This window comes from Aquila chrysaetos (assembly GCF_900496995.4).
Source record: "Aquila chrysaetos chrysaetos chromosome W unlocalized genomic scaffold, bAquChr1.4 W_unloc_1, whole genome shotgun sequence".
In the NCBI taxonomy this organism is placed as follows: domain Eukaryota; kingdom Metazoa; phylum Chordata; class Aves; order Accipitriformes; family Accipitridae; genus Aquila; species Aquila chrysaetos.
The window spans coordinates 1,510,359-1,536,647 of NW_024470321.1; the positions used below are offsets into that span (position 1 = coordinate 1,510,359).

Sequence of the window (26,289 nt, forward strand, 5' to 3'; positions counted from 1 at the left end):
CTGTGTTCAGTTTTGGGCCCCTCACTACAGGAAAGACATTGAGGTGCTGGAGCGTGTTCAGAGGAGGGCAACCAAGTTGGTGAGGGGCCTGGAGCACAAGTCTTATGAGGAGCGGCTGAGGGAACTGGGGCTGTTCAGTCTAGAAAAGAGAAGGCTGAGGGGAGACCTTATCGCTCTCTACAACTACCTGAAAGGGGGTTGTAGTGAGGTGGGTGTTGGTCTCTTCTGTCAGGTGGCTGGAGATAGGACAAGAGGAAATGGCCTCAAGTTGAGGCAAGGGAGATTTAGGTTAGATATTAGGAAAAATTTCTTTACTGAGAGGGTTGTCAAGCATTGGAATGGGCTGCCCGGGGAAGTGGTTGAGTCACCATCCCTGGAGATATTCAAAAAGCGAGTGGGCAGGGTACTTCAGGACATGGTTTAGTGGGCATGGTTAATGGTTGGACTTGATGATCTTGAAGGTCTTTTCCAACCTAAATGATTCTATGATTCTAAAAATGGATTCGTTACCCGGTGTGCAATAGACCAGTCTCACACACTCAGGAGAGATATTGCTTTTTATTCAGGCCTGGGTGCTCGGTGGACTTTCCACAAATCAAGCACACCAGATTCATCAGGTGTGTCTCTTTTATACAGTAACAATTGCATACAATTTATTATTAAACTACTCCTACCTAGTACATACTCAAACTATCTAATGCACATGCATAGGATTATATAACCATGACACATCAAATGCCTTCTCCGCATGCACGGGGGTCTCAGGTGGTCTTCGGTGGTCGGGGAGGTATCCCCTCCTCACTTTGACCACTAAGTCGCTCTGTATCGGGTCAATGGTTCGTTTTCCTGCCAAGAGGGACGTATCATCAATCAGGAAGAACAGAAAGGGTCAGAATGATCTTGGCTACTTCTCTAGGTATTATTAAAATTGTTTGAAGTTGAAAATGATTAACTAACTTAATTTAAAACAGGATTTTCTAATCTACAACAGGATTTTCTATACCTGACATCAACATGAGCCGGCAATGTGTGCTCGCAGCCCAGAAAGCCAACCATATTGTGGTGGATTGACCCTGGCTGGATGCCAGGTGCCCACCAAAGCTGTTCTATCCCTCCCCCTCCTCAGCTGGACAGGGGAGAGAAAATATAACAAAGAGCTTGTGGGTCGAGATAAGGACAGGAGAGATCACTCACCAATTACCATCAGGGGCAAAACAGAGTCAGCCTGGGGAAAATTAACTCACTTTATTGCCAATCAACCAGAGTAGGGTAATGAGAAATAAAACCAAATCTCAGAACACCTTCCCTCCACCCCTCCCTTCTTCCCGGGCACAACTTCACTCCCGGATTCTCTACCAACCCCCCCAGCGGCACAGGGGGACAGGGATGGGGTTTACGGTCAGTTCATCACACGTTATTTTCTGCCGCTTCATCCTCCTCAGGGGCAGGACTCCTCACACTCTTCCCCTGCTCCAGCGTGGGGTCCCTCCCACAGGAGACAGTCCTCCACGAACTTCTCCAACGTGGGTCCTTCCCACGGGCTGCAGTTCTTCACGAACTGCTCCAGCATGGGTCCTTTCCACAGCGTGCAGTCCTTCAGGAGCACACTGCTCCAGTGTGGGTCCCCCACGGGGTCACAAGTCCTGCCAGAAAACCTGCTCCAATGTGGGCTCCTCTCTCCACAGATCCGCAGGTCCTGCCAGGAGCCTGCTCCAGCGCGGGCTTCCCACGGGGTCACAGCCTCCTTCGGGCACCCACCTGCTCCGGCGTGGGGTCCCCCATGGGGCTGCAGGTGGATATCTGCTCCATCGTGGACCTCCATGGACTGCAGGGGGACAGCCTGCCTCACCATGGTCTTCACCACAGGCCACAGGGGAATCTCTGCTCCGGCGCCTGGAGCATCTCCTCCCCCTCCTTCTTCACTGACCTTGGTGTCTGCAGGGTTGTTTTCTCTTACATGTTCTCGCTCCTCTCTCCGGCTGCCGTTTTCCATCTGTCCCAACTTTTTTTTCCTTCTTAAAAATGTTATCACAGAGGCGTTACCACTATCGCTGATTGGCTCGGCCTTGGCCGGCGGCGGGGTCCGTCTTAGAGCCGGCTGGCATTTGCTCTCTCGAACACAGGGGAAGCTTCCAGCAGCTTCTTACAGAAGCCACCCTTGTAACCCCCCCCGCACTACCAAAACCTTGCCACACAAAGCCAATACACATATCCTGGGCTGCATACAAAGAAGCGTGGCCAGCAGGTCAAGGGAAGTGATTCTGCCCCTCTACTCCACTCTGCTGAGACCCCACCTGGAGTACTGCATCCAGCTCTGGAGTCCTCTGTACAAAGAAAGACATGGACCTGTTAGAGCAGGTCCAGAGGAGGGCCACAAAAATGATCAGAGGGATGGAATACCTCTCCTATGAGGAAAGGCTGAGAGAGTTGGGGTTATTCAGCCTGGAGAAGAGAAGGCTCTTGGGAGACCTTATTGAGGCCCTTCAATACATAAAGGGGGCTTATAAGAAAGATGGGGACAGACTTTTTAACAGGGCCTGTAGTGATAGGACAAGGGGTAATGGTTTTAAACTAAAAGAGGGTAGATTCAGACTACATATAAGGAAGACATTTTTTACAATGAGGATGGTGAAACACTAGAACAGGTTGCCCAGAGAAGTTGCAGATGCCCCATCCCTGGAAATATTCAAGGTCAGGTTGGACGGGGCTCTGAGCAACCTGATCTAGCTGAAGATGTTCCTGCTCATTGCCGGGTGGTTTAGACTAGATGACCTTTAAAGGTCCCTTCCAACCCAAAGCATTCTATGATTCTAAATGGATTTTTTTAGCATACCAGAACACTGTTTTATTCCCATCATTTTCCCTTCTCTTCCACTACCAGAAAGCAAGAATGTATTTATTTATTCCACATAAAGCAAAGTGTATTTTTGTCAAAATGTGGGTGTGACACAAATATGAAAAGGTTTTAAATGTGTTAGTTCTCACCTTATATTAAGAAATTTACAAGAAATATTTTTCTTATTCCTCACTTTGATGTGAAAGGTTCATTAAGAAGATAATTGAAGTTGGAAACCTTGGTAATCAGTCAGTGGATATTTTTTCACACTCTGCAAAATTCAAATAACCTTTGAACTGTGAAACAGTATTAAAATTTCAGCACGAAAGTGAGAGAGTGTGTATAAATGTCCTACTTTTTTCTTATGGATAGCATCAGTGTGATACTATAATAGAATCTAATCGTTATTCGATACTTGTGCCTGTCATCTGTGTAAGAGATCTGACTCAAAAACTTACAACTGAAAAAATCACTGTTATCAACATTCTTCTCATACTAAATCCAAAACAACACTAGCTACTAGAAAGAAAATTAACTCTATCCCAGCTGAAACCAGGACAATATCTGCCCCTTATTCTATACCATTTATGTCATGCTCAGGTCCCATGCTTTCCAATACATCCTAATTAATCACCATCACTTTTCCTGTCCTTTGAGAGATACATATATATATATATATACACACACAGATATCATTCCCTTAGCCTATAGGCCATCTCTATAAAATGTCCGTTGAGTTCATTTAGTCCATGACTTTGGGCTCCATCTGTCATACCAGTCTTTCTGGGCAGGAGGGATGGTGCAAAGTCCTCTCAGTCAGCAGAGCAGGATCGGGCTTCAGTGCGGTATGGTGAGCGGGTGACATTGGGCGTAGCAGGAGGATGGTGTGTAATGTTGGACTGTTGCATGCTGGAGTCAGTTCTGGTTCCATCACTACTGCGCTTTGCTCAGTTTTATCAGAGTTCATTCTTGCTTGATCTAAGTGATTCTTACTATAGTACTATGGATATAGCATATAACAATTATATTAATGATAAAATACAAAGGCAGGGTTATATAGCAACTAACATCATACAGTTTAATTCATTGACTGTTCTCACCTAAAATCAAATCCCCTTGAGGCACATATTGGACTTCTCCATTCTTGCACATCACCTACCAAGAGCACCCAGGTCCTTGAGCAAAAGCAATCCCACAAATGGGTTTGTCTTTGCCTGAGGCAGGAGTAACCCAGACTGTCTTCCCTAACATATTTGTTATGTGCACCACAGGGACTTTATCCCCTTCTACAGTACGTAAAATTCTGACTGGGCAGGGCCAGCCTGATTAGCAGATCCTCTGGTGTTGACTAACCAGGTGGCTATTGCTAAATGTGTATCCCAGTGTTTGAAGGTTCCACCCCCCATTGCTCTCAATGTAGTCCTTAACAGTCCATTGTATCGCTCAATTTTCCCAGAGGCTGGTGCATGATAGGGGATGTGATACACCCACTCAATGCCATGCTCTTTGGCCCAGGTGTCTATGAGGTTGTTTCGGAAATGAGTCCCGTTGTCTGACTCAATTCTTTCTCGGGTGCCATGTCACCACAAGACCTGCTTTTCAAGGCCCAGGATAGTGTTCCTGGCGGTGGCATGGGATATGTTTCCAGCCATCCGGTGGTTGCTTCCACCATTGTAAGCACATGGCGCTTGCCTTGGCGAGTTTGTGGGAGTGTGATATAGTCAATCTGCCAGGCCTCCCCATATTTATATTTCAGCCATCGCCCTCCATACCACAGGGGCTTTAACCGCTTGGTTTGCTTAATTGCAGCACGTTTCACATTCATGGATAACGTGCAATAGGGTCCATGGTCAAGTCCACCCCTCAATCACGAGCCCATCTATATGTTACATCTCTTCCCTGATGGCCTGAGGTATCATGGGCCCACAGAGCCATAAATAGCTCACCCTTATGTTGCCAGTCCAGGTCCACCTGAGACACTCCAATCTTGGCAGCCTGATCCACCTGTTGGTTGTTTTGAAGTTCTTCAGTGGCCCGACTCTTGGGTATGTGAACATCTATATGACGTACTTTTACAACCAGATTCTCTAGCTGGGACACAATATCTTGCCACAGTGCGGCAGCCCAAATGGATTTACCTCTGCGCTGCCAGTTGCTCTGCTTCCATTGCTGTAACCACCCCCACAGGGCATTTGCCACCATCCATGAGTCAGTACAGAGATAGAGCACTGGCCATTTTTCTCTTTCAGCAATGATGTCTAACGCTGGCTGGATGGCTTTCACTTCTGCAAACTGACTCAATTCACATTCTCCTTCAGCAGTTTCTGCGTCTTGTCGTGTAGGACTCCATACAGCAGCCTTCCACCTCCAATGTTTTCCCACAATGCAACAGGATCCGTCAGTGAACAGGGCATATTGCCTCTCATTTTCTGGCAGTTTATTGTACAGTGGGGCCTCTTCAGCACGCGTCACCTCCTCCTCTGGCGACATTCCAAAATCTTTGCCTTCTAGCCAGTCCGTGATCACTTCCAAAATTCCTGGGCGACTGGGGTTTCCTACGTGAGCTCGTTGTGTGATCAGTGTGGCCCATTTACTCCACGTGGCATCAGTTGCATGATGTGTAGAGGAGACTTTCCCTTTGAACATCCAGCCCAGCACTGGCAGTAGGGGTGCTAAGAGGAGCTGTGTTTCAGTACCAACCACTTCTGAGGCAGCTCGGACTCCTTCATATGCTGCCAATATCTCTTTTTCAGTTGGAGTATAGCGAGCCTCGGATCCTCGATATCCTCGACTCCAAAACCCCAGGGGTCGGCCTCGGGTCTCCCCAGGTGCTTTCTGCCAGAGGCTCCAGGTAGGGCCATTCTCCCCGGCTGCGTTACAGAGCACATTTTTAACATCTTGTCCTGCCTGGACTGGCCCAAGGGCTCCTGCATGAACAATCTCCCGTTTAATTTTTTCAAAGGCTTGCTGTTGCTCAGGGCCCCATTTAAAATCATTCTTCTTCCGGGTCACTTGATAGAGAAGGCTTACAATCAGACTGTAATTTGGAATATGCATTCTCCAAAACCCCACGACACCTAAGAAAGCCTGTGTTTCCTTTTTATTAGTCGGTGGAGACATAGCTGCTATTTTGTTGATCACATCCCTTGGGATCTGACGACATCCATCTTGCCATTTTATTCCCAAAAACTGGATCTCCTGTGCAGGTCCCTTGACCTTACTTACTTTTATGGCAAAACCGGCTTTCAGAAGGATTTGGATTATTTTCTTCCCTTTCTCAAAGACTTCTTCTGCTGTGTTGCCCCATACGATGATGTCATCAATGTATTGCAGGTGTTCTGGAGCTTCACCTTTTTCCAGTGCAGCCTGGATTAGTCCATGGCAAATGGTGGGGCTGTGTTTCCACCCCTGGGGCAGTCGATTCCAGGTGTCCTGGATGCCCCTCCAAGTAAAAGCAAACTGTTGCTGCCACTCCGCTGCCAGAGGGATTGAGAAAAATGCGTTAGTGATGTCAATTGTGGCGTACCACTTGGCTGCCTTTGACTCTAGTTCGTATTGAAGTTCTTGCATATCCGGCATGGCAGCGCTCAGCGGTGGCGTGACTTCATTCAGGGCACGATAGTCTACTGTTAGTCTCCACTCCCCGTTAGACTTTCGCACTGGCCATATGGGACTATTAAAGGGTGAGCGAGTTTTGCTGATCACTCCTTGGCTCTCCAGTTGACAAATCTACTTGTGGATGGGAATCAGAGAGTCTCGGTTGGTGCGATATTGCCGCCGGTGCACCGTTGTGGTAGCAATTGGTACTTGTTGTTCTTCAACCCTCAGCAACCCCACAATCGAAGGGTCTTGAGAGAGACCAGGCAGGGTAGACAGCTGTTCACTTCCCTCTGTCTCAAGGCAGCTATACCAAAAGCCCATCGATACCCCTTTGGGTCCTTAAAATACCCTCTCCTGAGGCAGTCTATGCCAAGGATGCATGGGGCCTCTGGACCAGTCACAATGGGGTGTTTCTGCCATTCATTCCCAGTTAGACTCACTTCAGCTTCCAATACAGTTAGCTCTTGGGATCCCCCTGTTACACCAGAGATACAGATGGGTTCTGCCCCTTTATAACTTGATGGCATTAGAGTACACTGTGCGCCGGTGTCTACTAGGGCCTTGTACTCCTGTGGGCCTAATGTGCCCGGCCATTGAATCCACACAGTCCAATATACCTGGTTATCCCTTTCCTCCACCTGGCTGGAGGCAGGGCCCCTCTAATTCTGGTCAGAGTATCCATTACCCACTTCTTGTAAATTTGCTTAGAAATCCCTTCAAGAAGATCAGAAATGAGATTAGCCATTCTACTCTGTTTAGAAACTGGAGTGGCATTTTTCCTGGAAGAATCCCCTTTTGTGGTGTTTTTTCCTTGCAACTCACATACCCGTGCATCTAGGACTGAGGTGATTTTTTCATCCCGTTTCCTCATGTCCTCTCTGTGGTCACACAGGTAAAACCACAGGGTACCCCATGGTGTATACCTTTTGTATTCTCTCTCTTGGGCAGAGGAACGCTCACCCCTAATAGCCGAGATACTTCTCCATACAGGTAGGGAGTACGACTTTTTGATCAGTTCGATCATTTTTTTTGACTTTTCGAACAGTTTTTCCACAGTTGAGATGCAGGCTCACTCATAAGGAGGAAGAGATATTTTCTTCGTATTGCCGGAGTTGGCGAGCCATTTCATCCACCATCAGTGCCTCTTCGTCTTTCCAGGTCAGTATTGCCAGTGGGTTGGCGTAGGACAATGGTGTGCTCCGTGCAAACTTCCGCCACATGGGTCGTGTGCATTGGACTTTGTCTGGATGTTTCGGTAGTTGTGTGTTGTCCAGGTCATAATAAATTATCTCTAGCACGGCTAATTCCCTCAGGTATTGCATACCTCTTTCCATGGTGGTCCACTTGCCGGGTTGACATATAACATCTTCCTTGAAAGGGTACCTTTCCTTCACGCTTGACAGTAGTTGCTTCCAGAAGCTGAGGGCTTGTGTCCCTTTCCCAATTGCCTTGTCAATGCACCCTTCTCTAGAAAGTGATCCCAGCTGCTTGGCTTACCTACCCTTTAATTCCAAGCTATTAGCCCCATTGTCCCAGCATCAGAGCAGCCAGGTGATAATGTGCTCACCTATACAACAGCTGAAATCTTTTTGCATATCCCCGCATCTCACTCAGGGATAGGCATCGGGTGATTACTTCTGGTTCTGCCTCTTCCTCCTGTTCCTGTGATGACTCTGGTTCACTTTCATCCTTCGCTAAGCGAACTGATTTTTTTGTATATTTCTTCTTCTGTATGGGGGCAACTGATACTGGCATAGGTTGGTTCTCTGGTTCAGCTGTAGTGCCTGTCGTGGGGGTTGGAGTGGCCGCAGTGCCTGTCGTGGGGGTTGGAGTAACTGCAGTGCCTGTTGCCGGTGTTGGAGTGACTGCAGTGCCTGTTGGCGGGGTTGGAGTCACCACAGTACCTGTCGCCTTGTTGTTAGATCCAGAGACCTTCTCTTCCCCTTGAGGATACTGAATAGTGTTGAACAGGGCTCGATACGCATGGGCCAGGCCCCAGCACATTGCATTAATTTCTGTATCCCTGGAATTGCCGGGGTGACAGCATGTTTTTTCCAAATGTTCTACTAGTTTTTCAGTATTCTGCAGTTGTTCAAGGGTGAAGTTCCAAAACATTGGAGGTACCCACCGGCCTAGGCATTTTCCCATACTACCCCACACACCCTGCCACTCATAATTATCCAGCCTCGGGGCAGACCTCTGGGTGATCTTCTTCAATAGCTGTTTAACCCTAAACAAGACCTGAACCACATTCAGGAACATGCTAGTTCCTAGCAATAGGACTATGCTGGTTTCAACATCCCAAGGATATTAAAAAATTTTCAAAATTCTCAAATTCTATTGTAATTAGCCTGGAGGATAAGGGAAAGGGGAAGAAAAGTGTCTTGCCCATAGATTGGCTCTCCGAGGACGAAAGGTAAATTGTGTAATTATTAATAGTTTCCAACAGATGGCTCCCGAAGTATAGAGGTGATGACAATGCTGAGTGCAAATACCAGATTAGTTCCACGACCGATAATTTTATCATACCATAAGCCAGTATTACACAGTACATCAAAGTGAAAACCTTAATCCACCTCCCACGGATGATAAGCAGCAGCACAGGGACTACATACAGCAAGTGAGGTGATACATAACAGAACTCTAAAATCGAGCGCAACAACTCTAAGAGCTCATAAATCAATATTGTGACCAGTGACTATTAGACCAATATAATGAATGCTTGTAACAAATTTGTTTTAACACACTCTGGTCAGATCTGTCATTATCTCAACCCTTCGTGATCCATGTTGGGCGCCAAAAAGGAGTGTCGTGGTTTAACCCCAGCCAGCAACTAAGCACCACGCAGCCGCTCACTCACTGCCCCCCCCCCACCCAGTGGGGTGGGGGAGGGAATCAGGGGAAAGAAAAGGTAAAACTCATGGGTTGAGATAAGAACAGTTTAATAGAACAGAAAAGAAAAAACTAATAAGGATAATAATAACAATAATGAAATAACAGTAATAATAATAAAAGAATTCAGTATACAAAACAAGTGATGCACAATGCAATTGCTCACCACCTGCCGACCAATGCCTAGTTAGTTAGTTCCTGAGTAGCGATCTGCCCCCCAGGCTAAATCCCTCCAGTTTATATACTAGGCATGACGTCACATGGTATGGAATATTCCTTTGCCCATTTTGGGTCAGCTGACCTGGCTGTGTCCCCTCCCAACTTCTTGTGCCCCTCCAGCCTTCTTGCTGGCTGGGCATCAGAAGCTGAAAAATCCTTGACTTAGTCTAAACACTACTTAGCAATAACTGAAAACCCCAGTGTGTTATCAATATTATTCTTATACTAAATCCAAAACATAACACTGTACCAGCTACTAGAAAGAAAATTAACTCTATCCCAGCTGAAACCAGGACACATGTATAAATATAAATCTATAAGAATTATTATTTGCCATTCAGTGCATCTGTGTTTGTGTATATGACCCTTCATTATTCTGAAACTGTTTTAGAGTTCTTAAGGCTCAGGTTTGTATTTTCAAAACGTACTGCATGATACACTTTCTGCTGTAAATCTGTTTCTTTCCTTGTTTAGCTTATTCAAGAGAAATACATTTGGATTATAAATCAGATGAGGCTATAGTAAGTTGAGAGGTTTCGCTAGTGTATCTCAAAGGCTTTTACTTACTGGGTATGTTTGGGATTGAGTTAGACACCATTTCTGACTTCATATCCTTAGAGGAGTTAAGTCTTCAACTAATTTGTAAGGGGACATCATGCACAGAAATGAGACAAGTGTTCAGACTGCCTGTCTTTCAGAGCCCTGTGTAGGATGATGCTTAAATGATATATCCATGAATTGCAATCCAGTGACAAAGATCTGCAATTAAAGAATTGGAGGTTTCCAATGGGAAGAAAAGCATGCACAGCTACCCAAGTTGTATCATGACTCCTCTAACAACCAATGCTTAGAAACAATATAATCTCTCCTCTCTTAATTATGTGTCTAGTTTGTACATATGTGGTGGGTTGACCCTGGCTGGATGCCAGGTGCCCACCAAAGCTGTTCTATCACTCCCCCTCCTCAGCTGGACAGGGGAGAGAAAATATAACAAAGAGCTTGTGGGTCGAGATAAGGACAGGAGAGATCACTCACCAATTACCGTCATGGGCAAAACAGACTCAGCTTGGGGAAAATTAACTCAATTTATTACCAATCAACCAGAGTATGGTAATGAGAAATAAAACCAAATCTCAGAACACCTTCCCTCCACCCCTCCCTTCTTCCCGGGCACAACTTCACTCCCGGATTCTCTACCAACCCCCCCAGCGGCACAGGGGGACGGGGAATGGGGTTTACAGTCAGTTCATCACACGTTATTTTCTGCTGCGTCATCCTCCTCAGGGGCAGGACTCCTCACACTCTTCCCCTGCTCCAGCGTGGGGTCCCTCCCACGGGAGACAGTCCTCCACGAACTTCTCCAACGTGGGTCCTTCCCACGGGCTGCAGTTCTTCATGAACTGCTCCAGCATGGGTCCCTTCCACAGCGTGCAGTCCTTCAGGAGCACACTGCTCCAGCGTGGGTCCCCCACGGGGTCACAAGTCCTGCCAGAAAACCTGCTCCAATGTGGGCTCCTCTCTCCACAGATCCGCAGGTCCTGCCAGGAGCCTGCTCCAGCGCGGGCTTCCCACGGGGTCATAACCTCCTTCGGGAACCCACCTGCTCCGGCGTGGGGTCCCCCATGGGGCTGCAGGTGGATATCTGCTCCACCGTGGACCTCCATGGGCTGCAGGGGGACAGCCTGCCTCACCATGGTCTTCACCACAGGCCACAGGGGAATCTCTGCTCCGGCGCCTGAAGCATCTCCTCCCCCTCCTTCTTCACTGACCTTGGTGTCTGCAGGGTTGTTTCTCTCACATGTTCTCACTCCTCTCTCCGGCTGCCGTTTCAAGTTAAAGTCTGTTGTATTAAAATTACTTGAAATACATGAATACAGGATAGGTATTTTAGTGTGTATTTATTTGTGCTTGTATACAGGTATGTAGATGCAGGCCTATATGCTTATGTTTTGAATCTGGACAAAATACATCTGTAAAATAGATGAGTGTCCAAAGCCTAGATGGAACTTCTGTAGCATTCATCAGTGTGCTCTGACAAATTGGTACAATGTTCCAGTCACACTTTCTTTTGATGTGGGCCAAAAATATGAAACGACATGAGGCCACAGAGTTCAGAATACTTTCATTCTTCGTGGAGACAATTATCTGAAGAATGTATTTCATTTTTACATCAGAACTATCTTTCTGTTCACATCTAGGCATGTTTCCAATTTTCATCCAGCACTTTGAGTTCCTTATTCACAGGCTAGTCCTACATGGATTACCATGAAGGCTGAAAGAAAACGATGTTGAGATCAGAGCACTTTGTTTTTTCTGCATCATGTAAAAAAACATGTAAAACATTTAGTTGCCTTTTTTTTATTCATCAGCATTTAGCAGTCCAGAATAATTGGGAATGGAGCAGAGGAATAATATGAACTCTCAGACAGGATTAAAATATTATTTCCATGGGAAATAAAATCTCCAGAACTCGTTTATTTGGAAACTAGAGAAAATAACACATTTATCTTCTGTGCCAAAATTATTTGCTGTATATATTATATCTGTTCATGCATGTTCACACACATGCATATATATATTTTCTTTTTTTCTGCAGATAAAAAATCTTTTGAACACAAAATATCAGTACAAGAAACATTTGCATAATGAAGAGCTAGAGCTTGTTCCTCTGTGTTAAAATGGAACATCCTTTACATGGCCCCTGGCTAGCTTTAGCTGTTCTTCCACAAATTTCCAATCATACCAGTTATCACAAGCCCATTCCTCAGAAAATCTGGGACTTGAACTAATTCCATGTTTTTGTAAGTAATCAGTGATACTACTTACCATCCTGCTGACTACGCCAATTTGTCGCGAAATGGAGTGGTTTGGACCACTTAAAGAATCACCTCCAATGGTATTAGTAAAAATGATTTAATAGGAATTTATATAAAAGCGCGACTTCACAGAATTTGATGGCAAGGTTCACTCTGTTACTTAATACATGGATGAAATGCACAAAGGAAAATTAAGTCAGAAACAAACTAAAATTATGTATACAGAGACCAAAGATGCAATTGGGTAAAAGAGAAACATACAAAGAAAAATCGAGTTAGAATTGATTTCTCATGATTTGTACGGAGATCAGGAATGTAAAAGGGTAGGGAAGACCCTCCTGTTGAGTCACGAGGTTCAGAGGAGACCCTCTTGCTTTCTAAACTCCTGTCGGAGTCTAGGTGCAGCTGGATCAACTCCTAGTCTCAGACTTGGTCAATGGTTTATATCTAAAGGGATTATGAGTATATGTATAATAGCAGCCTGAGATTCATTCACAGCTGAATAAAGTTCACGACAGTAATTTAAGTATAGATTTGAAAAGCAATAACTTGTAATATACTTGCTATAGAATATTCAGGTTAGTACTGTTACGGAGGCTCATACAATCAAATCCAACAGGTGTTAAAACTCAGATTTATTCTTCAGTAAAAAGTTAGTTAGAAGTCCGATAACATTTGTGAACTACAGGTTCAGTGATGTAAGGGGAATTAGTACTACACAGCCGACTTAAGAATTCTTAAGATTTAAAATGATGACTCAAAAAGCGCATATCACTCACCTAAAAGATGAGGGCTCTCAACCTCGAGGAGTTACCTAGGGCAGTGTCCCGACCCAAGGGGAGAGTCCCCGACTGCAGACCTGCTGCTTCGAGGAGGACTGATTCAAAATGTCCTCTGGTGGGACCCCGTTTATACCCTTGTCGAATCTGATCTTTGGTCATTTTAATCCCTATTGGCCAAAAGGTCACTTCAGTGTACCTGGCACATCTCGATTGGCCAGTTCAATTTTCAACCTGCAGCCTCTAGGGTTTGTATTTTTTTCCTCTCCTCCCTGCCTGGAGAAGTTTCGTTTCCTGTCAGGGGTGCGTACCTGCCACAAGTACACACACATGCATAAAGACACTAAGAGATATATATGCGCGAGTCAAGAGGTATACCTGTCAAAAATTCCCTTCAAGTTCAGTGAAAATATTCACGTCAAATGCTTCGGCAGCTTTCTCAACGGGCGAAGGGTTGAGCCTCAAGGAGCAGAGAGTATCAGCCCCAAGTCTTGTTGGCTTTCAGCGACAGACCTCCAATCTTCGCAAGCAGGAAAGTTTGCGAGCTCTGAGAGGTGTCCCACTCAGAGGGAGATGCTGGTCACAGCCCAGTGTGGTTCAGTAGAGCTCAAAGGGTCTCACTTAGTACTGCTGCTTATAGGTTTGGGAAATGTTTGGCTTTAGTCATCACCAAATTACTGGGATACCAGTTGTGCCGGTACTGTTATGCATGAGTTACGATTCAGATAAGGAAGGCTCCAGGGCTGTCAGAGAATGACTTAAGATTCAGATAAGGAAGGCTCCAGGGCTGTCAGAGAATGACTTAAGATTCAGATATGGCATGCTCCAAGGCAGTTAGGAGAGGACTGACATATGTCTCAAGGTTGTCAGGAAATGACTAATTATCTCTACTCCCATCCCCCGCCTCCACTGAGCAGCAGGAGTCCTTGGAACGGTCAGTGCAACTCCCTGTCTTAGCCATGCAAGAGTTCCTGGTATGGTCAAGGGATGTTTAACCACCCAACTCATTATACTTATGCTAAGGCCTAGCGAAACTTCCCGAGTTCGTAGATCAGCCCAGAGAAGGGGAAGGAATGCACCACCACAACAGCTAGTTTAGTTAATGTGTTTGTAGGAAACAGTTTTCCTTTGGAAGTTAGTTTAGCACTGGAAAAGGGAACCCAGAGAGGTGGTGAAATCTCCATCCTTGGAGGACTTGCCTAGACAAAGCCATGACTGACTTGGTCTCGTGTTGCTGATAACCCTACTTGAGTGAAAGGCTGGACTAGATGGGCTCCAGAGGTTCCTTTCAGCTAAAACTTCTGGGATAATACTCTGCTGTCATTTCAGTGGTGTTTCAATGTGAGATGTGATGGTGTGAGTACTTACAGCTGTTTTCATTTAAATGGATTAAATATGTGGCTGTTACTTGTTCTATGGTGCTTAATGGTCTCAGTGCAGCAGCATCCCTGCTGCTGTACACACACAGTCATGCTCTCTATGTTCTTTTAGGTTATAAAAGTGTCGTGGTTTAACCCCAGCCAGCAAGTAAGCACCACGCAGCCGCTCACTCACTCCCCCCTCACCCAGTGGGATGGGGGAGAAAATCGGGAAAAGAAGTAAAACTCGTGGGTTGAGATAAGAATGGTTTAATAGAACAGAAAAGAAGAAACTAATAATGATAATGGTAACACTAATAAAATGACAATAGTAATAATAAAAGGATTGGAATGTACAAATGATGCGCAGTGCAATTGCTCACCACCCGCCAATCGACATCCAGCTAGTCCCCGAACGGCAATCCCCCTGCCCCCACTCTATATACTAGATGTGACGTCCCATGGTATGGAATACCCTGTTGGCCACTTTGGGTCAGCTGCCTTGGCTGTGTCCTGTGCCAACTTCTTGTGCCCCTCCAGCCTTCTTGTTGGCTGGGCATGAGAAGCTGAAAAATCCTTGACTTGAGACTAAACATTACTTAGCAACAACTGAAAACATCAGTGTTATCAACATTCTTCTCATACCTAACTCAAAACCATAGCACTATACCAGCTACTAGGAAGACAATTAACATTATCCCAGCTGAAACCAGGACAAAAAGTAACTGCTCTCATCTAACTGCAGCATTTTACCACTGATAGACCTAACCCTTACTCTGAAGCCACCCATGTAGTCAAACTCTACATGTGTATTGGGTAGGAGTAGTAGTATTGTATGATAAGTCTGATTCTGGAAATAAACTGTAAATTACCATTCCTAATTTTATAATGAGTAATTTCTGGTGAAATAAAGGGAAAATTCTCCAAATGTAAGTGCCCCAGTATCTTAGTGCAAAGAATGTAGGAGGTTCCCTCTTGGGAAGAGCTACTCAACAACAGAAGAGCCTATGATGATATTTTCCTACTCAGTTCCTAACAGAGCAGCTTACAGCACAATTTCTCTCTTGACTTATGCCTAATGATAAGCAAAGGAGTAGTTTTGCAGAAGTACATACATATTTATAGTTAGAATTAGGCTTAAGTACTTTGCTGAATCCAGATTGTTTACATATTACGGAATCACAGAATGCTTGAATTTGGAAGGGACCTCTTGAGATCATCTAGTCCAACCTCCCTGTTCAAGCAAGGTCAGCTAGAGCAGGTTAGCCAGGAATAATAATAAGTAATTAATAACAGTAAGAAATTAATTCTCCTAATATTTATCCTTGAAGCTTAAATTGGATATTTATCAGCTACCCCAAAATAAATTTGCTGCACCTGCTCCTCATTGTAAATGAGTGACAAGTTTAACAAAAACAGTCCTTAAACTCAGAAATTCAAATTGTAATATTTTCCTAAAAAGTCCATTACTTTCTATTAGTATTTAAGGTATAACATTTCATCTCTTTGCTTCTTTTGTTATGCCTTTGCTTTCTTTTAAACTTTCTGATTCTATCAAACAGAAACTACAAAAAGCAAAACGTTTTATTCATGTGGGCCTTTTAATAGAAGCCAGAGGCTAATAGTTTTTCATAATGATACATTTTAAATTCAGGTTTACAGTGATGGCTTTTGGGGCAGTTTTTAAAAACTGCTGAGAGTTTAATATGTGTTTAATGAGATCCTGTCTACCTTCCTTATAACAACAGGGAAAGGGAAAAAGCCTGGTAAACATTTTTATTTACTTCTTAAGGAGGGGCTCAGTTTTGGAACAACCACCCACCTGAAGGTGGCAATTACAGGGATAAAATGGAAGAGTTAGATCCTACAGGATTTATTATCGCTAAGACATCAGGAGAATATACAGGTATGCTCTTGTCTTTAGAGCATGTTAGGTATTTTATTTTCTCAACCCTTAATAGTTAGAGGTACTACTGTCCATAGTGTAAGTGTAGTTTGTGGCAGTAAAAAAAAACAAAAAAAAACCAAACAACCACAGAAAACAAAAATGATAAAAAAAACACTGTGTGAATTTAGGATATGTATTCCCTCTTTTTTTCCCCTCCTCTGACTCCCCTCGAGTTTTAACTATGATATTATTATTAGGTCGATATATTATAAAGTTATAAAAGGAATGGTCACAATTGTGCTTTAACAATTAACCTAAGGACTTATGTTTTATGCTCAGCTCTGTTGATATTTCAGTTTTTATCCTTCTTGAATGAAATTCTTGCACCATTGAAATCAATGTAACTGATTGCAAAAAAGCAAAGATTTTACTTATCTGCCTTAGTTTCTCCATCCATAAATCTGTCTGTTTACTTTCACTCACCACTCCAACATGCTGTAAAGATTAATAAATTTCTTGAAGATTCTGTGGTGATACAAGATAACTAAACTATCAACTTCTACAAAATTGAATTTTTTAGGTGGTGGGTTTTTTTACAGTTCCTATTTTCCATTCTTCAGCAGGTCACTTTAAAATGTAAATTAATACAAGTGAAAATACTCTTATAGCAAAACTGTCTGAGTTTTCTAACAGAATGTTGCATACATTACTAACAAAAGGATGGCTAAGGAGAATCTCCATCCTTTACTGGATGCGAAGGGAAACATAGTGACAAAGGATGAGGAAAAGGCTGAGGTACTTAATGCTGCCTTCTTTGCTTCAATCTTTGATAGTAAGACCAGTTGTTCTTGGGGTACCCAGCCCCCTGAGCCAGAAGACAGGGATGGGGAGCAGAATGAAGCCCCGTATGATAATCCAAGGGGAAATGGTTAGCGACCTGCTACACCACTTAGACACACACAAGTCTATGCGGCCGGATGGGATCCACCCAAGGGTACTGAGGGAGCTGGCAGAAGTGCTCACCAAGCCACTTTCCATCATTCATCAGCAGTCCTGGATAACCGGGGAAGTCCCAGTTGACTGGAGGTTAGCAAATGTGACACCCATCTACAAGAAGGGCCGGAAGGAGGATCCGGGGAACTACAGGCCTGTCAGTCTGACCTCGGTGCCAGGGAAGGTTATGGAGCAGACCACCTTGAGTGCCATCACACAGCATGTACAGGACAACCAGGTGATCAGGCCCAGTCAGCATGGGTTTATGAAAGGCGGGTCCTGCTTGACTAACCTGATCTCCTTCTATGACAAGGTGACACGCTTAGCGGACAAGGGAAAGGCTGTGGATGTTGTCTACCTGGACTTTAGTAAAGCCTTTGTCACTGTTTCCCACAGCATTCTCCTGGAGAAACTGGCTGCTCATGGCTTGGACGGGTGTACTGTTTGCTGGGTAAAAAACTGGCTGGATGGCTGGGCCCAAAGAGTTGTGGTGAATGGAGTCAAATCCAGTTGGCGGCCAGTCACAAGTGTTGTTCCCCAGGGCTCAGTATTGGGGCCAGTTCTGTTTAATATCTTTATCAATGAACTGGACGAGGGGATTGAGTGCACCCTCAGCAAGTTTGCAGATGACACCAAGTTGGGCGGGAGTGTTGATCTCCTTGAGTGTAGGAAGGCCCTACAGAGGGATCTGGACAGGCTGGATCGATGGGCTGAGGCCAATCGTATGAAGTTCAACAAGGCCAAGTGCCGGGTCCTGCACTTCGGTCACGGCAACCCCATGCAATGCTACAGGCTTGGGGAAGAGTGGCTGGAAAGCAGCCTGGCAGAAAAGGACCTGGGGGTATTGGTTGACAGTCGGCTGAATATGAGCTGGCAGTGTGCCCAGGTGGCCAAGAAGGCCAATGGCATCCTGGCTTGTATTAGAAATGGTGTGGCCAGCAGGACTATGGAAGTGATTGTTCCCCTGTACTCGGCACTGGTGAGGCCGCACCTTGAGTACTGTGTTCAGTTTTGGGTCCCTCACTACAGGAAAGACATTTTGGTGCTGGAGCGTGTTCAGAGGAGGGCAACCAAGTTGGTGAGGGGCCTGGAGCACAAGTCTTATGAGGAGCGGCTGAGGGAACTGGGGCTGTTCAGTCTAGAAAAGAGAAGGCTGAGGGGAGACCTTATCGCTCTCTACAACTACCTGAAAGGGGGTTGTAGTGAGGTGGGTGTTGGTCTCTTCTGTCAGGTGGCTGGAGATAGGACAAGAGGAAATGGCGTCAAGTTGTGCCAGGGGTGGTTTAGATTTCTTCACCAAAAGAGTTGTCAAGCATTGGAATGGGCTGCCCGGGGAAGTGGTTGAGTCACCATCCCTGGAGGTATTTAAAAGATGTGTAGACGTGGCACACAGGGACATGGTTTAGTGGTGGACTTGGTAGTGTTAGGTTAACAGTTGGACTCGATGATCTTAAGGGTCTTTGCCAACCTAAACGATTCTATGATTCTACAGTTCTATGGCTCAGCAACAGCAGAATCTGCAGGATTTGCTTCCTTGATTTTGTTCTCTGGCAGCCTGTTTGGTGGTGAAACTTGTTTTCAGGAGGCAGCTCCTAAGAAAAACTTGCATATGTAGCTAATCAGGCCTGCCTTAGAGTTTTCCAAATAAAGAAAGAAGTAGAGTTAATTCCTTGTACTGAACTCAATTTGTTCCAACTCTTTATTAGCTGCATCATGTCAGCCTAACAGTTCTTCAGAATTTTATCAAAGCACAACAGAATTTTACAGTGTCAGAAAGCCTTTACAAGCAACTGTATGCTTTACTTACTTACATTTCCACTATAATGCATTTTGCCTTTCAGGAGCAATTAAGCAAGGCTTAAGTAAAGGCTAACCCAATGATGTTAGAAACAAATTTACCATTTGTAATATGTTATGTCAAGCCTTTGATTTGGGGAAATATTCTCAGGTTATCAATGAATAAATTCCAAATTTACCTGTAACTATTTTAAAGCTGATATCTTTCAGAAAATTAAGGATTACTTGCATTATAAGTTCAGGAAAGTCATATAAAATAAATAAGGTTTTTAAAACTTGGTTATTATGTCTTGTTGCACACTTGTCTCTGCCTTGAACCACATGCATTTCAGTACCCATGAATTTGTTGGCTGATCATAACTGTGCATAGTCAGTATTTACAACAGTACCTGTTACAGCTATCATGTCTGTGTCCTGTGTTTTAAAGAATAATTATGCTTGTGTCATTGAGTTTGCAAAAGGAAACTGCCTGCATATTTAATTTACCACTTACCTCTGAATTGTAAATGAACCGGTTAAATCTTACATTTCAGTAAGAAGCTGGAAAACATGAAATGGATCTCTTTATCAAATGAAATGGAATTGCATGGATTGATTTAAAAAAAATTTAAAAAATTATTTTCACGACCACATAAATTAGTCTCTCTTTTTTTATTCCAGAATCGAATGGAAGAAAGCAAAGCACTCTTTAGGACAATTATCACATATCCATGGTTCCAGAATTCTTCAGTCATTCTGTTCTTAAATAAAAAAGATCTCTTAGAGGAGAAAATTATGTACTCCCATTTAGTTGATTATTTCCCAGAGTATGATGGTAAGTATATTGCCACCAGAGCTCATGCCCCATTTATACTGCGGTAATGAAAAAATGTAATAGCCTTGCCCATATTTTGCTTAGAGGTTCTTAGGACAAAGATTATCACCCATTCTTCATTACACCCATTTTCTTCTTTACAAAATTTTACTTAGTACACCAAATGGTTAGTTTGTAGTTGAATGACTTGCTGGTCATGGTTTTTTAAAAAATTATATGAAAAGGAAAAAATTATTAAAAATAGCAATTTTTAATACTCCAAATTTTTAAAGTCACTGAAGTCTTGTAGGATTTTCTAGATTACTAGGATTTTATTTTATACCTCCAATAATTGTGGATAGGATGGCAGTACCTTTCATGTGAAACTATTGATTCTAGATGAGTAACATCATATTAGCATTGGACCTTATTCTGTCCTTGTTCGTAAGTTGGGGTGATGGTTTGAACTGAAGTATAAAGCTAAAATTGCATAAAAATACATTTCTCATTTTTACACAGTGTCTCACATATTCTTTTTTGATTTTTTTTGTTTTGTTTTTGTTTGTTTATTTTTTGCTGTTTTGTTTTTGTTTAAGGTTGGATATCTGAACAGAAGTGTCATAAATTCTCTGTGGCTGTCAGAGAAACCAGTATCACTCCTCCTACCCTTTCATTATACCATTTCTTTTTTGATTCCTTTATTTTAATTTTATGTTACTTATGTGAAGTTTAATGTGCTTGTCCCAGAAAACATTATGTGGAACACACAGCTGTTTCTAAGGAAGCTGTACTTTCAGAAAGTTATCCTGAGGTGAAAAGTTAGGTATTCTAAGGTAAGTGAGTGGAGGCTTTGGTAACAGAGAAAAAAATCAAATTCATACAATAACATATCTTTTGTCTCACCAGAGGGTGAAAAGCAGATTCAAAAGCTACAAAAAAGATTAAATCTCTCATTTTCAAAACTAGAGAGTGATAAAAGGAAAAAGTTATATTTTTTTTCCTTTTTGAGAGGAAAGGATGTGTTCACAGTGAACAGCTTGCAGGATCAGACCATACTTATTATATACTTATGAGTCAGTGTAAGTTTAGTTTGATAGTACTATACAGAAGAGAACTGACAGTTGAATAGAAAATATTCTTGCCCTTTCAAGTTACAAGTGTGACAGGTGCCCTAGATGACATCCTGCAGGTGAGAAGGCTCTATGGACCTTTCTGTTATCATCACTCAAGTGGAGATACACCTGTGTTAAATGCTTGTCCAAAAAAAACCCAGACAAAATTCACACAGAATAGTTGAGGTTGGAAGGGACTTCTGGAGATCATCTGGTCCAACCCCCCTGCTCAAACAAGGTCACCTAGTGCCTGTTGCCCAGGACCATGTCCAGAAGGCTTTTGAATATCTCCAAGGAGGGAGACTCCACAACCTCTCTGGGCAACCTGTTCCAGTATTCGGTCACCCTCACAGTAAAAAAGGTTTTCCTGATGTTCAGATGGAAACTCTTGTGTTTCTGCTTTTTCCCATTGCCTCTTGTCCTGTCACTGGGCACCACCAACAAGAGCCTGGCCCATCTTCTTTATACCCTTCCTTCAGGTATTTGTACACATTGATGAGATCCCTGCCTGAGCCTTCTCTTCTCTAGGGTAAACAGTCCCAGCTCTCTCAACCTTTCCTCCAGTCCCTTAATCATCTTTGTGGCCCTTCATTGGACTGTCTCCAGTATGTCCATGTCTTTCTTGTATTGGGGAGCCCAGAGATGGACACAGGACTCCAGGTATGGCCTCACCAGTGCTGAGGAGAGGGGAAGGATCACCTCCCTCGACCTGCTGGGAACATTCCTTCTAATGCAGCCTAGGATACCATTTGCAGTCTTTGCCACAAGAGCACACTGCTGGCTCATGTTCAACTTGGTGTCCGCCAGGACCCCCAGGTCCTCTTCTGTCAAGCTGCTTTCCAGCTGGGTGGCCCCCAGCATATATTGGTGCCTGGGCTTGTTCCTCCTCAGGTGCAGGACTTAGCACTTCCCCTTGTTGACCTGCATGAGGCTATATTGGAGACAGTGTCAGACCAGTTTAGGATGTAACTTGATTATGCTATGTTTTAAAATAATGTACTTAAATATAGTTTAAATATAGTAGATATAGACTGAAAATGGACCAATTCTATTAATTTTTTAAAATATTTATTAGTATAAAGCAACTATTTCTTCTGTTGTTCATTTTGTGTGGTTATAGATCAATTTCATCTCTCCATTTTAAACATCTTATGGAAGAAAGAGGATAGTCAGCAGGAAAAGAACAGCTCCTGTATGATCAACTTCTGGAAATTCCTTTCATTTTTATTTTTTAATGGTTCCTACTGGGAAAAAATAGTGTATATGGTAGTATTTATTAGTAAAGATTTTCCCTTCTTCTCTTATACGAGGGTCACAGACTGAGTCTTTCTTCTGTTTTCTGCTCCTAAGGTTCCCTTCCTAAAGAAGCTCAAATATTGAATTGACTAGGAAAAACTGACTTTCTCTTCTTAATTATCAGGACCACAACGGGATGCACAAGCAGCACGAGAGTTCATCTTGAAGATGTTTGTAGACCTGAATCCAGACAGTGACAAAATTATCTACTCCCACTTCACATGTGCTACAGACACAGAGAATATACGCTTCGTCTTTGCTGCTGTCAAGGACACAATCCTACAGTTAAACCTGAAGGAGTACAACCTGGTCTAACTGTGCCTAAGAGGCCCTCCAAGACCACCTTTGCGTGATTGAAGATACACAAGACGGACTGTATTATCTGTGAAAACAAATTGCATAATACTAATTTATTGCTGGCCTGGACTCTGTGAATGTCCACAGAGTTTTTAGTTAATATTATGATTTTATTTAAACTGTATGGAGGAAAACCAAAAGATGCTGATGTGCATTCACAGTACATTTTCTTATTTTTTGTGTTTTAAATTCTCAGTCGTACACTCACAAAGGATAACAGTTTTTTGCTGTTGAAGCAAAATTAAACTAGTTTCCTCTTTCCCTAACCCTTTCTCTCTCTTCCTCCTTCCTCCCCCCCTTATGTTTTTAAAGGTACAATGGCCGTTTTCCCAGTTGCATTCCTTGGTAAAATATTTTCTGTTGAGTGATTTGGTCAGGAAAAATGCTATCATCAGAACTGAAGTTATCAGTCATTCAAATTTTACAGAATGTACTTTCTCTGAAGGATCAAAAGTATTGATAGTGTGATATTTAAATTCTTGACATGGGTGTTTTCATTCTGTCTTCAATTCTGAGGCTACAATATTGGGATTGCAAAATAGAAATAGTTGTGTATGGATTTAGAATTTAACCATACTTTCACAGTTCAGAAAGATGCATAGAAGAAAGTAATGGAATAATTAAAGACACAAACCTGGGATGTTCATGGAATATCATAGAATCTCTTTTTAACTGTCATGTGCCATTATTTTCTCTTTTCTTTATTCACAAATGCCAAACAGAAATGTCATGGACACTACATTTTCCCCAGTGGCTACAGCCTGAAACAGTGGTGTTTGGGTTTTTTTTCAGTTGTGTGCATTTTTTCTTAAGTTAGAGCTTTTTTAAAGTGTGTTCTTCCACAGTAGAAAAAATATTTTTGTTGTATAAAATCTTGCCAAATCTGGCTTTTTATAAAACAAATATTTTTGAAACATAAGATACCAATTGAAATGCCAAATTGATGGATTGGGTACTGACCTGATTGAGTCAACTGCTAAATGATAAACAAATATAGTTTCAGCTCATATGTTCCCTTTTTTAGAAAGTGTTCCATTTTCTAATGCCAAAAACAAGCGTGAGTGAATATGCTACTAGGTATACATGTATAGAAGACATTTTAACTCTCTCCTTATGTCAGAGATGGCATGAGATTGCATACAATGTTTTCTGTAATAATATCAAAGCACCTTTGTACAGCATGAAATTATTGATGAGTGATCACATTCAGGAACCTTTCTTAATAAGGTTGCCTCTTAACCGATTCACAGACATTTGATAGGCTTCATGCAAAATAAAAATAGCCTCTCTTGATGTTCTTTAGAAAGATTTATTAATGTAAATGAAACAGTGGAAAGATCACTCTTGAAATTTAAACATGCAAATTTTTAACAACAAAAATGTAGCACACATAGATGAGCAGCTTAGGTTGAAAGGTGTTTTTCTGACCAGGTGCATGATTGCTAGCAAGCTACAGAGAACTCAGAGGTCAGATGTAATTGGATTGATTACAATGCCAAGTAGCACTAGAGTGCACTTAGCACAGAAATTCCTGCCTCTCAGCTGCGAAGGAGAGGTGGAAAAAGAATGACTTATCAGTAACAAAGTTAATAAATACTAATGAGATGTTTTTCATCCTTAACCCTCCCAATTCCAAAACAACAAGAACAGTTGCTATTTTTTTGCTGCCTCATAAAAAACCTTATAATTGAAAACTGATTGTAGGTATAGTGCAGTTATGAATGTTATAATCATTGTACATACATCTATATATATATGGCAGCATCACTATTGGCTTTGTAATCATTAATTTTTGGCAAATTGGATGTGCTGTGTTGATATGTATCTATGTAATTGTATTGTATGTCTTACAGCTAATTCACATTTTAAACAATGTTATTTTATTTACTTTTTTAAGAGAAGAATGTAAATTTGGTCAGTTTATTTCTGACTAGGGATTTGTTGTTTTAATTTAAAAAGCAAAAAAAGCTTATTATAGTACAGAGTTGTACTAGCATCGTGCTGTATAAAATCATTTGTACATTCCTGAGTAAAAGTAAATTGGAGACACACAGAGGACATTCACAATCACAATCAAAACAACGCTTAAATCTTGTCAGGGCTTTATACAGATGTAGAAACCATTTTTGCTGGAAGAATGTATGCCATTATATCTAGGATTGGAACATAAGCTCTTAAATATGAATTTGTATTTGGCAGATTCAACTTCAGTTAATTTTACTTTTCTAATAGCCTTTATTAGAAAAGTGAATTTAGAGACATTTCAAACTATTGAACATAAGTACTAATGGGTATATGCTATTTCCCTAAAAATATCATGAAAAAATACAGAGCATCAGATCAGTTAAACATTTCAGAAATTACAGAAACCTTAGATCTAACAACAACAAAGTTGCTAGTGTTAACAATTTTAAGGAGTTAAAGAATTTTATTTAATAAAGCTAAAGCAGGTAGTTGTAGGTTATAAAAAGTGACACTGACATTCTAAATATGTGATCAGAACAGTTATTCTTGTTATATATGTCATTATAAAATTGGTCCTGATCTTGCTTATAAACATAACAAATCTTCTGTTTCCACTGTTGACTCTGGAGTGCGTGATAATATCCCTTCTTTTAACCTGGGAATACATTGGCCACCTTGGATTTAGTGATATAAATAGAACTGTAGAAAAAAAAAAAAAAGCCAGTGGTGTCTAATGAAGGTTTGGGGTTTGTTTTGTTTTGTTATGGGATACTGGGGGGGGGGGAGAGAATGGGGTTTTAAGTTTTGTATAAAAACAAAACAAAAGTTTACTCATGGTTTATAGATATATTGTGATTGTAAAATTAAAGAGTGAGTGCCACTGGGCTACTTCTGGTATATTTTAATTGAGTTGAACCTGTGGCAATGTTTAGATCATTTGAGCATATTCTGAAAAAATATATATTCAGCATGCTAATGCAAGCCTTACATGAATCACCTAACACAGCATTGCAGTGTGACAGTGTTTACAAAAACATTTCCTTTTTAAATGACATAGCTGTTCCCACTTGCAATATATTCCATTGCTGTTGCTGTTTTAATTGGTGATTTCCACTATGCATTATAGTGCTTGAGTCCAGAAGTATGTGCCTCTAACATGAAACTGAAGGCAAAAACAAGACAGAAACCCTTTTAACTTTGCCAAAATTATGTGCTTTTATTGAATGTCATAAATGGGAGAGGAGGGAAGGAAAACATCTTGGGAACCTGTGTATTCTAGGTGTTCACTAGTACAAACAAGCTATAATATGTGTTTTACAGAAATCTTAAACTTGCTTTTTTCACTAAGTAACTGGCACTGTCCTGACATATATAGGATGATGAAGATATAAGGGCAGTTTACTTTTTATAATTCAGACTCTCTTGATTTTCAAGGTGTATGAACTGTAATTTTTAATCATACTGCCACATGATTGTGAAACACTTTTTTAAGCTTGAAAGCGGAGAAGAGACTTTATGCTGGCTATCAGTCAGAACTGACTGCATGATTTGCAAAAACTTTAAAAGGAGGTAAAAGGGCTGCATATGA

General features: G+C 42.3%; 1 protein-coding gene across 2 annotated transcripts in view; it reads left to right on the plus strand.

Annotated features, from left to right (window-relative positions):
- LOC121232877 (guanine nucleotide-binding protein G(q) subunit alpha) overlaps nt 1-25,454 on the plus strand; it is a 129,231-nt gene extending 103,777 nt beyond the window's left edge. For both annotated transcript variants that reach the window (XM_041121378.1, XM_041121379.1), the window contains 2 exons: nt 19,839-19,992; nt 22,504-25,454. In XM_041121378.1, coding sequence (XP_040977312.1) covers nt 19,839-19,992; nt 22,504-22,694 — 345 coding nt within the window. In that variant the 3' untranslated portion in view covers nt 22,695-25,454. The remainder of the gene's footprint in view (nt 1-19,838; nt 19,993-22,503) is intronic.
- Nucleotides 25,455-26,289: the final 835 nt, after the last annotated feature.